Source organism: Alligator mississippiensis, chromosome 1 (assembly GCF_030867095.1).
Source record: "Alligator mississippiensis isolate rAllMis1 chromosome 1, rAllMis1, whole genome shotgun sequence".
NCBI classification, from domain to species: domain Eukaryota; kingdom Metazoa; phylum Chordata; order Crocodylia; family Alligatoridae; genus Alligator; species Alligator mississippiensis.
Window position 1 is genome coordinate 243,182,434 of NC_081824.1, and position 11,920 is coordinate 243,194,353.

Genomic DNA, 11,920 nt, shown 5'->3' on the forward strand with positions numbered 1-11,920 from the left:
ACTAACTCACAAGGTCCCAGAATGGAGGGCCAGAGAGTTCTGGTTTTGGGGGAACCGGCTTAGTGAGGTGGCTGCTACCTTGGCTGGAAGAAGGTCACAGGGTTTAGCCTGAAGCCTTGTAAATTGTTTGCAAGGTTGTTGCTGGGGAGGCAAGTGAATTGAGCATAAGCCATAAGCATACCACGGCCATCCTTATGTACACCGCTGCTGTGTGGCAACAGCACTTTCCTGTATACGGAAAGCCATCTTATAGATGCCTCTTAATCATATCCCCTTCCCCCCTCTTGTCATCCCTGAAAAGGAGGCCCTGTAACAGGCAAAATCCCTTTATATGCAAAAAGAGAAAATAAACTTCCTCAAACAAAACAGAACAAAACACTGCCTTCCCTCTCTCACACTGAGAAAGAAGAAAGAAGGCAAGGTTTCCTAAATAACAAAGCCTGTAGCTATGCCCTCTGCAGAGGGGGTGGCAATCACATCTGGGATCCTGGCAGGACTGTGCTCCCCCCTCATGAAGATGCGATTTTCTCTTTATAGATCTGAAGAAGATGGAGAACAAGGTGCAGCAGTGTTCAGCCTGGTGCAAGGTGGCTGGATTTATTGGCCTTCCCTATCTAAATCCAGATGTACATTTCAATTTGGAAAGTGAGAGCCATCCACCCCCAGCCCTGCTGATGCTCCTCAATCCCAGGCTGCTGCCTATTCAATTTCTCCTTTCCCTGTTTGAGCCTGTCAGGCTGTACTGCCCTGAAAGGACAGAGTTAATGCTCTCAAGTGTGCGAGGCAAAGTGAAAGTAAAATTAGAAGTTGACTGCAGACTCAGAGCAGCGTGATTTCCGGACAAGCCCTGGGGTCTCTGGCTGTCTGGAAGTCTTTTGTGTGGAGCACAATGAGCCTGGGGCTTGTCCTTTTCTGTGGACTGCTGGCTCTGAAGGCGGGTGAGTTAAAGGGGTGGGGGGTGCAACGGGGTGAGCTCGCTGGATCCCCAGGACAGTCTCTTCGGGCATCTGTTTTAAGATCAGGCATCAAGAGAAGGAACCTGTAACACCCTGCAACAGGCCAGAGAAACAAATTACCTCTCTCTTACATGGAGGGGCCCTGAGCTTATGCTGCTGAGAGACTAGGTTTTCCAGTAGCAAGAGGTGGCAGAGAGGTTGAGGAGGTCCTGCTGAGTCAGAGCTACTTCTGGGGAAGGGGCAGCCTGCTGCAGGAATCCCTTGGATCCTCCCCTTCTCTGCAGGGGTGCATATGTGTTTGGGAGTGCATGTGCCATATATCTCAGGTGGTTCATTTCCATCGCTACAGGGTGGACAGAAGATCTAGGCCCCAGATCCTCATTACGCTCTGTGGACGTGGTTCTGGACTGCCTCTACATAGAGGAAACTGCAGGAGATTTGCCAGGTTCATTTGCTAGCTCATTTTCCCAGGACAGTGCCACTCTGGTGCTGAGAGATGTCAGTGTCATCAATGATGGGAGCTTGGACGATGTCACCAATTATGAAGTGCCAGGGGCAAGCACTGGCTCTGCACCCCCCCTCATCTTTGAGGCTTCAGGTGAGTGAGGGAGCTGGGAATAGATTTGTTGCTATGTCAGCCATGGTAATACCCCACAGACTCAAAGCAAGGGCCCTAGCCCTCAGGCTTACTGGGCGTTTGATGGACTGAGGGTGTAGATGCATGTTGTGTTTATTCTGAAGTACTCTCAGTTTACTCTGGGGGAGAAGTGGAGTGGACATGTGACACAGCATTTAGTCCACTGGAAATGCTGTTATCCAATATAAAGTTACTTCTGGGGGAGTTGGAAGTAAATTGGCTCTGAAGAAAGTGATTCTAACATGTATATATGACATGCACCCGCTATCACTTTTAATTTCATTTCAAAGTAGCCATTTTGCACCATGCTAACTGGCTTGCCTGTCACCTAGTGGTCAGACACTGGTGTAGTACCCTACTGAGGGCAGCCAGCTTGGGAGAGTTGCTTCTTACTGGGTGCATCAACATGTGCAATTAGTACGTAGCAATAAACTCCTGCTGTGCCAGCTCAACATGCTGTGGAGGGGCTGGCTGAGGCAGAGGGTGCTACAGTACAGGACTAGGTGGCAGGCAGCCCTTGAACTATAGCATTGTCATGCCTCAGCCAGCCCTTGTCACAGTCTACATGTGCATTGCAGTATACGTAACTACTCTGCTGTAGGATAGTACTAGGATGGTACGGACAGTATTATCCTACAACAGAGTTAATTAATTTACTGTGCCATAATACCGGCACCCTTGTAGACTATGACACTTTACTGCAAAGCTAATTAGTCATCTTTGCAGTAAAGCGTGCTGTGGAGTAAATTACTGCCAAATGAAGGCGTAACTCCATAGTAAATGTTTCTTCCGTTTGGACCCGGAGAGGTCACCATTTAACTACAATCCAGAGGTGTGCTAGCCACACCTGTTGTGTGTTTCCACCCTCTGCCATGAGGAGGTGCAGTTGGAAAGTTCCCTTTGTAGCGATCTGAGCCCACTCTTGGCATATCTCATTCCCTGCAGTACTGTCTGCTGCCTAAGTAAGCTGAAAGCCCCATACTGCAAGCTAAAGCTCTCTAATGTTTGTGCAGCAGCAGTCTGGCCCTGGGTAGCATTGCTGAGTCTGTGGTGTTTTCTAAAGCATGACCCTCTGTCTCTTTGGGCCCTGCCACATATTCAAATTAAAGTTGTATAGAAGCCAGCTATAAAGTACTTACACATTTTCAAACACTAACTTTGTTGATGATTGGCTCTTTTTATAGCTAGATGGACATTTTTATGGCCTGATAATTACTTTGCGTGTGGCTGGTCTGAAGTTATTGCACGATTAACCAGTTAATTGTGTGAACAGGGATCCTGGTTGTCTCTGTTTAAAAATTGCAAATTCTCTCAAAACCCCAAATTCTCTGATAAAAGAACCCCAAATCTGCATTTTTTCATGATTAAAATGAAATGCCACTTATATATATATGTATATACACACAGGTATCAATTTACCACAATGCTTTATTGATATATTTACAATTTTAAAGCAATTTAGAAGCCTACTGGTGCCTCATTCATTATAATAAATAAATTCTAAATACCTATATACTTTAGTATTTGATTTGGGGTTTTTTATCATGGAAAATGAGAGCTCCTCCTGCTACCTTTGCTCACCAGGATGCAGGTCCTATTGTAGCTGTCCCCCTCACACCCAGCCCTCTCCCCCACCCTGTTGCTTCTTTGGGACTGAGCAACCCTGATATTCTGGTGCTCTGCCCATGTCAGTGCTTTGCACTTCCACTCCAGTCCCCCAGCCCTGCTAATGCCCCTCACTTCCGACCCTATGCTGCCAGCTGGGGTGAGGCTGGGAGGACCAGTGCCACGTTCCACAACAGCTGTGTGAAGCAGAGCACAGCTCTGGGCCAGCCATGCTGCAGGCAGCAGGAGGACGGTGAGGAGCTCAAGGTCCTGTCCTGCCCAGGCTGGTGTCCAGTGGCTGTGGCAGCTCCAACTCGTGTGGGTGGCAGCAAAGCAAATCTGGCCCTGGGATGGGATGGGATGGGATGGAGGGAGAAGGAGAGGAGGCCTGTGGCGCCCCCTGCCCTGGACTAGAGATCCTGCACGGCACCAGGCAGCCTGGCTACACATCCCTGCCTCTGGGTAGTGTCTCCTGGCTGCCTCTGCCCCTGGCCCTGAGAGCATGGGTACCGGCCCTGGCACTGCTGGCCCTGCCATGCAGCTCCCTGCCACCCCTGATGGCCCCCACCCACTCCCTTCCCTCACTGGAGGGGCAAATACCTCCGGGCAGACTCCACTGGCAACAGTGCAGAGCTGGACTTGCTGGTGGCACTGAGTACTGCCTCAGCCCCCCTATCCTGCCGCAGCCCCAGCACCCAGATACCTTCCCCCAGTGCCAGCAGGTGCCCCCCTCAACACACACAGCCTCCCAGATACTTTTCAAGCTATGGCCCTCCAACCCCCACCTCCCATAGACTTAACTGCATGAGCAGCTGCAAACAGAAGACCTGGATCCCTGGTGATAATTACTTTGCATGTGTGGCTGGTCTTGCTTTGCATGTGTGGTGGGTCTAAATTTATTGCACAATTAACCAGTTAATTGTGTAGTATATGTACCATGGGGGAGGGGCCTAAGACACTCATTGTATAATGTTTCTCCCCATCTTGTTACAGCCAAGTTGGTAGCCATCCCATATGCAGAATCCCTGCTGCATGCAGACTGTTCTGGAGAGGAGGTGACTTGTGAGATCTCTTTGTACAGCCGACACCAGACAGACGAGGGGACCTGCCAGTCCTCCTGGTTCATGGGGACCCTGAAGCTGTCCAGTGGGATCAGTATTGCTCTAGTGCTGAGGGGCCCCTGCAGGAGTGATGGGAAGGAAGAGGAGAGAATGATTGTGCTGCACCCAAAGCTGAAGGTCCCTGTAAGCAATGAGGGGACAGTGCTAACAACAGGTAATTAAATGGGGTTGGGATGCACCTGCTGCAGCAAGAGGCATTAGGGGCACTGGGGACCCCAGAATCTTATTCGTGCTCTATAAGCAGGTACCCAACAAAAGCAGAAGTGTGGACTGTGTGGACAGCTGCTAGGGGGAAATCACCAGCAGGTTGCAGAACTAAACAGTCTCCTCAAGAAAGGAGAACTAAAATGTTGGGGATCCTTGGGGCCCCCTCCTTACTTCAGGCTTTAACTCCTGAGTCTGCAGTGAGCCCCCGCAAACAACTCTGCTTTCCCCTGCTCTGCCCTCAGGCATCCAGTTCTGCTCCTGCTGCTCCTCCCCACCACTGTGCCAGTCTGCTGACTCCTGACTGTGGCAAGTGCCTTGTGCTTCAAATGTGGATTCAAAAACATGTAGGGAGAGTAACCATGTACACCTAGTCCCCATAGTCTGTAGGCTGTGGGAAAAAGGGGAGCTTCTTTTGTGGGAAAGGCACAGTTTATGTGCCTCCACCCACTCCACAAAATGGATCCTCTTGTGTGGGCTGGTTCATTGGGCCCCTTTCCTTGCTGTTCTGCACAAGGCAACATGTTTGTAACAGTCTCTCTATCCTTCTTTCCCCCTCTATGGGTTTTTAGTTGAATTCCAGTCATCATCTCTCACCCCGACCCTGCGCACCCGTCTTGGCAGCTCCGTCACCCTGAACTGCAGGTTTGCCTTGGCACCTGGCTCTCCACTGGCTTTGCTGGAGTGGAGGCTGCAGCACCAAGGCAGTGGGCGCAGTGTGTTCCGGTACCAGACAGGGAGTGAGCCACAAGAAGAGCAGCCAACGGCCCATGTGGACATGGTGCAGCTGCTGGAGACTGGCGATGCATCACTTAGCCTGCGTGGTGTGGGCATGAAGGATGAAGGGACGTATATCTGCTTGGTGTCCAGCCCCAAGCATCAAACACAGCACATCATCCAGCTGCAGCTGGCCGGTAAGGAAATGGGGAGTCTAGTTAGGGGGGAAGTGTGGGAGACAGGCCCCATGAGCTGAAACCTGACCTGCCCAGCATCTCTGCTCCACTTTTTGATTCTGCAGTCCCTCTCCCTCATTCCTTATTGCCAGGGCAAAGGGCTCCTTTTTACTTTCTCATCCCCTCCAAAGCAGTTTCTCACTGGCCTAACTTTCTTTTCACCCCCCACAGAGCCCCCAAGAGTCCGCTTGTTCCCAGACCTGGTGTCACGGGAGGGTGATGGAACTACGACCCTGACCTGTGAGATTTCTGGCTACTACCCCCTGGATGTCTCAGTGAGCTGGACCCGGGAGTCCCCTGAGGATGAAGACAAGGTGCCCATCCCAAGCTCGAGCATATATTTTTCCAGCCACAGGCAAGGCCAAGTTGGTACCTATAGCATCAGTTCCTACCTGCTCATCAACTTAGCAACAGAACTGGCACCAGTCACCTTCAGCTGCCATGTTTCACACCTAGCCCTTGAGGAGCCAGTTGTAGTTAGTGCCCATCTCAGAGCACCAGGTAAGAGAGTCAGCACTCACTGCCCCTGCTTCCCAGCCTCTGCTTCAAACCTATGATCTCTTAGTCCCAGCTTGCTCTTATTACTCCACTCTACATATAATATCCTTGTATAGCTTCATTTCTCTCTGCTCCTCTCCCCATTCTTTTCCATCTCCAGTCCCTTTTTCCTACCTGACCTTTCAGGCTTGCTTCCTCCACTCATGTTTTAACTTTATAAAGCCACATGCAAGTCATATCTCCTACATTATGAAGCACTTTGCACTGTTTGGGATGGAGATTACAAGCATCAAGGGATGCCTTGGAGCAGTGGTGGCCAACCTTTTTTTTTTTTTTTTTTTTTTTTTTTTTTTTTTTTTTTTTTTGCTGGTGTACCACAAGCCTTGGCCTTCCCCAAATGCCACTCTGATCCCTGCCCCCCAGAGGCATACCTGATAAGTTTTTGCACCCTGGGGCACCAGAAGTTGACTGGGGCTCACTTGCCACACATCAGCTTCCTGTACCACTCACGTCATGTGTGCTGAGGGTCAGTCACCTCTTCCTTAGAGCAAGGGAACCAAAGATGGCTGTATTTGGCTCTAGACCTGCTCAAGACCTGTTGTGGGAGTTCAGCTATGCCTAAGGTGTTCTCTGCACTGTCACCCCCAACCAGATATGACCTGGCCACCTCCCACTTTCCTTTTCCTTCCTCTGGGGAACTAAACACTGCTCAAGCTCTCTACTACACTGTTCTACCCAGTGTGCTACCAACTCTGCCTGAGAACTCCTCTTTTCTGGCACAGGCTACTTTCCCTGGTTGAGCTTGATGCTGTCCCAGAGCATCTCACTTCTATATCAGGGGAACTAATCTTCTCCCAGGATTATTTCACATTCTTTCCTCCAATTAGACCAAAACCCCATCCTGGGGCACTTTTGAGGGTTTTAGCTCTATGAAACACAGGGTCTGCTGAGTCTCCATTTCCTTCTTACTCCAACAGACCAAAAAACATCCAAAGTGGTTGTGGGAGTTATCATCTCTACTGCCCTCTTCGTTGTTGCTCTCTTTGGCCTCACACACAGATGGAGAAAGCCAGGTAAAAGTCTACAGAGCTACAGCCTCCTCCCCAGCCAGAGCTCCACAGGTGTTTCTGCACCACATTCCCAGCCCTCCTGGGCAGGGATGCCTTTGACAATGTCCTACCAATCTACTCCCAGTGGACAAGCTTAGAAATGTGTGGTGAAACTGCTGTGGGGAACCTCCCTGCATGACTGACCACGCTCAACATCTCTATTGTTTAAATACGCCCAAGAGCCAGGGGAGTTATCCCAGAGCAGTCTCACCAATACATTTTTTGGATTTGGGACTTGTGTGTACAAGTAGTTAAGTGGGGTATACATGAAAGCAGGACAGAGGGATGTTATACAGACACATACCTGCAATAAGAAATCCTGTACTCTTCTTATTCCCAACCCTCTTGCTTCTGGCTGGGAGAGGCAGGAGGTAGAATAGTTTGGAACATCCTCTAGAGCAGGGGTGGGTAAAATATGGCCTGCAGGCCAGATAAGGCCTGCAGAGGGATTTTTGTCTTCCCTATGGCGGGTCCCTTGGTCCTGCCCAGCACAGGCACAGGGGGCGGCCTGGGCCAGGATGCTGGACAGCACTAGACATGCCTGCCAAGAGAACAGAGGTAGTTGCTGGCTTCTGACCCAGAGCCCCAGCACCCAGGTGGCCACTCCTGCCCGTCTGCCCCAGCGATCAGAGAGAGCATCGGTGCCTGACATGGGCTGCAGGGTAGGGACCCGTGCTGGGTGCCTTGGGACAGGAGCCCAGCACCGTTGGCTTCATTCCCAGAGCTGCTGCTCCGAAACGCCCCTACTTCATGGCATCTCCAGCTTGGCCCCCACTATGCAGCTTCTGTCTGGCACTTATCCCACTTAGTCCTATCTGGTCTACACTCTCCCTCCTTGTGGCCCAGGCCCTCCACTCCTCCCCACCTTGGTGACAGCTCCACTGCCTCCAGAGCCCTGACCCGCTGCCAAGCTCCTGCTTCCACTCAGCCCTTTGTTGCTATTCCCAGCTCCTTTCAGCCATACCTGGGGCTGCAAATGGCACCTGCTTGGGTCTCTCTCCCGGCTTTGTTTGGACTGGGCTAATGCTTGGCTTCATATAGCACTGGGAGTCCACAGAAAGAGCTGAGCCCCCATTGGGACTGCAAAGGTCCCAATGGGGGCTCCTTGCATTCTACTGGCTCTGGAGCCCTTTAGCTCCTAGCACCTGGCCCCATCAGCCACAAACCTGGTGCTTACTGTTTGGGTTTCATGGGCTTCTGCCATTCAACTGGGGATCACAGCCCTGGCCCTGCCCACCTGCCCAACTCCCAGATGCCACTCCCCACCCATTCATAGCCCTATCCTGGCTGAGCATGGAGCAGGCCCACGATCTGCTGCCTGCACATCCCTGTGACATGCACCAGTTCCATGAGCAGGGACAAGCAGGGAGTGATGCCTGTTGCTGATGCATACAGGCAACAGATTGTGGCTCTGCTCCACACTCGGCCAGGAGGGGCTGTGGACAGGCAGGGAGCAGCATCTGGGAGCAGGACAGGCAGGCAGGACTGGGGCTGAGATCCCCAGCTAAGTGGCACCAGCCCATGAAACCCAAACAATGAGCAGTGGCTAGGACCCACACGGGCAGGACATGTGGCCAGGCTGACAGCATCAACCACTTAGGGAGTTTTGGGGAGGGGAGGATGCTGACCCAGCCCACAACAGCTCACCAAAACTCCCTATGTGACCTGCAGGGCTAAATAATTGTCCACCCCTGCTCTACAGTAAACTCTCAGGCTCCTCTAACTACAGTGCTTTCTGTGGGGAGTGGCATAGCTGGAAGCCCCCAGCTGGCTCTAATGCCTCACAGATGACATAGAAACCTTACTGGGTGAACAGGTCAGGGCTGACATATCTAGAAGCTCCCCCATAGGTAGTGCTCCTGTTTCAATCCTGTGGTGCCTCCTGCCAGAAGAAACTGAAAATAGGGTAACTGGGAGGCCATCCCAGTGCTCGTGCTTCTCTTCTGACAGAGCCTCTTGGCTGGCAGAGGTAAGGAGAAGGTGGAAAGTTTGCTACCCTTCAGCTGCTGTTAGCAGCAGACCACTGGCGGTGGTGGGGAGTAGTATTGATCATTTTTGTCCTTCTGAAACGTTTCTATCTTTCTTTCTTTTCAGTTGATCTGAAAGCTGAATAATCTCTGGAGACTTCAGAATGAAAGGGACAGTGACCTCAGCTACCCATGTTCCTGTACCACCTCTGACAGGTGCCATCCCAGAGGGCAATCCAACCACTTAAAAACTGATCTCATTTTACATGGACAGAATTATTTGTCAGGCACCTGAATCCCATGTGGTAGGGTCAGGAACCCTCATGCTGCTTCTTGTTGGAAGAACAGAGGAGCAGTATGATCTGGGAAGATGGATTCACTGAAAAGGGAATGTCTCCACCTTGGGAAGGTTACCTTGTTAACCCCACTGGCATTGCTCTTCCCACACCGCAGGGTCTCACTGCCTTATGTAGTTGATAACAGGGTTAGGAACTATTGCTTTATCAAAACAAATAGGGAGTAGGTTGCCCCTAAACAATGGACACTCTGGGGTGGGGGAACAGCCAGCTCACATTCAGTCTGTGCTGAACATGGAAGGGTTGGTAGAAACTCAATTTCCCACTGGAATTATCCCATCTCTGGTCTTAGTTATGGCTCTAATTAGCCAACAAAGCCCACCTGGGTATCTTTTTTGAAAACTGCATTTAGATAACTCAGAGCAGAGAGAGAATGATCCGTAATGAATGGGGGTCACTCTAGAGCTGAACCAGACCACACCTGCACTGTTTACTGTTGGGTTCTTTTAGGACCTCTCCAGTTTGATTTGTGGCACATATTGGGTATGAGGTTGACAGAACAGAGCAGAACTTCACTAATCATTATATAATTCACAGCTTTTGCCCTTTTTACAGAAATAATCAACAAAGAAGAAATAGTTCATTCTCTCAGACTTAGTCAAGGGCAGTAGAGTGGAAAACAGGGAAAACATACTAGGGTAAAGAGATTCTTCCCAGCACTGATCCCTTCCCCATGGGGCACTTCAGCCATAGCAGCAAAGAGAAATTGAAGCTAGGCAAAAATTTTAACTTCATTTCTTTGATAAATAAATGTAGGACAGATCCAACTGGCACTATTCATAGGCTCTAAGGCAGGGGTGGACAGTTATTTGGGCCAGAGGGCCACAAAGAGAGTTTTGGTGAGCTGTTGTGGGCCAGGTCACCCCTTCAACAGCTCACCAAAACTCCCCAAGTGGCCCTGCAGCCCAAATAATTGCTCACCCCTGATCTAAAGGCAGAAAGAAAACAGGTTACAGAAACCTAACCTTTGTTCCCTCTTCTCCTTGCATCCCCTTCCCTGCCCTGAGTCCCTGATACACTGCCAGGCTGGTATCACTCTGTGTTCCTGCATGCTGCTTCAGGCCAAGTGGGTGCACCTGGCATGGCTCCTGCCCAACCCACTTACATGCTGGGGACTCAGGGTCAGGCAGTAGCTGCACCAGCCACTCCAGCTGTGCCCATGTGGCTCAGCCTGAAGTGGCACAAGGGAACACAGCACAGCAACACGTTAACCACACCCATGCCCCTACCACGCCTTGGCCTGGCAGAGCCCAGATAACCTAGAGCTCCTGGCCCTCCTCCCCTGCACCCCTTCCCTCACCACGGGGAAGAACCTTACCTGAGCTTCCACTTGCTGGGGACCGAGCTGTCTGGTCTGCAAATGGCCACAGGGTCAGAGCTGCACACAGACAGACTCACCAGGCAGAAGCCTGGCCAGGAGCTCAGCGCCTCCTGCCTTGAAGTGTACCCTGGGGCCTGGGGAGTGGGACAAGACAGTCCTGCCAGGGAAGAGAGTGGCTGCTGCTGCTGCTTCTATAGCCAGCTTGCATGGGGAAGGGAAAAGGGCGAGAAGCACCGAAAGCCAGGACAACCGCAGGCTGGATACAATTCTCCAGAGGAGCATCTGCAAGCCAGATAAAATCATGTGGCAGGCCAGATCCAGCCCACAGGCAATATTTTGCCCGCCCCTGCTCTAAGGCCAGAAGGTACTGCCATGATCATCAACTCTGGATTAAAGCAGGTCTTTAAAAAGATTATCTATATTTATATATTTATATAATTTATGTAATCTTTTTAAAGATATATATATATGTATATATAGTTTCATTGTGTATAGTATAAGCAGATATGTGTGTGCAAGTATATAGTTTGTGCTTTGAAAGGGATAAATTCCCAGTGCTGAGAAAACATATGCACAAAATTGACTGAGTAAGCCTTTTGGCCAAGAAAAATGTGATGAAAATTGGGAGATATTTTAGAAGAGTTCACAAAATGGTTAAAATCTATGATTCCATAGCTATGAATCAGGACAGATATGCGTAATATCTATCCTGGTTAAGAGAGGAACCAAAGGGAGTGATTAAATTTGATGGGGAATGCTAAATACATGTTGGAAAATGCCATAGTTCATAGAGCTAAAGACAATAAAAAATATATTTTTTAATGTATTAGGCATGTCTACACATGCCCCTTTGGCACCATTGTTACTGCGCCGTGTGCATGGTTATTTTTCACTTCTACATCACTGTAGCGACTCACTATACTGAGGAAGTGCACCTCTATACCAACGTAGGCTGCGGTGTTGTGGTTTTTGCCCATGAACGCTACGTTAGGAACAAAAGAAATCTTTCCAATGGTTAGGTTCTTTGGTAGATGAAGATGGAACAATAACTAATGATGCAGAAAGGGCACAATCTTTCAATAAATATATTTATGTTCCATATATGGAAAGGAGCAGAATGATATATTCAGCTTGCATGAGGATAATGAACTAGGAGTTCAGGTAGTAGCTAGCATCTGCTAAGGATAATTATT

The 11,920-nt window shown here is 50.0% G+C and overlaps 1 protein-coding gene across 2 annotated transcripts; it reads left to right on the plus strand.

Annotated features, from left to right (window-relative positions):
* The first annotated feature begins 759 nt into the window (after positions 1 to 759).
* On the plus strand, positions 760 to 11,553 carry TAPBPL (TAP binding protein like). 2 transcript variants are annotated; one of them, XM_014604000.3, is made up of 7 exons: positions 760 to 938; positions 1,306 to 1,554; positions 4,192 to 4,473; positions 5,096 to 5,437; positions 5,648 to 5,977; positions 6,952 to 7,047; positions 9,178 to 11,553. In XM_014604000.3, exons 1-7 carry the CDS (start codon positions 890 to 892, stop codon positions 9,195 to 9,197), a joined length of 1,368 nt encoding a protein of 455 aa, XP_014459486.1. In that variant the 5' UTR covers positions 760 to 889; the 3' UTR covers positions 9,198 to 11,553. The 2 variants fall into 2 exon arrangements, with proteins under 2 accessions (XP_014459486.1, XP_006258428.1); XM_006258366.4 differs by lacking the exon at positions 6,952 to 7,047.
* Positions 11,554 to 11,920: the final 367 nt, after the last annotated feature.

Bases quoted from the DNA above. Each gene is read 5' to 3' on its own strand.
- TAPBPL (XM_014604000.3), top strand. From the start codon at position 890: ATGAGCCTGGGGCTTGTCCTTTTCTGTGGACTGCTGGCTCTGAAGGCG. The intron at 939-1,305 runs GTGAGTTAAAGG...CCATCGCTACAG, and splicing joins ACTGCTGGCTCTGAAGGCGG to GGTGGACAGAAGATCTAGGC. The intron at 5,978-6,951 runs GTAAGAGAGTCA...TTACTCCAACAG, and splicing joins TGCCCATCTCAGAGCACCAG to ACCAAAAAACATCCAAAGTG.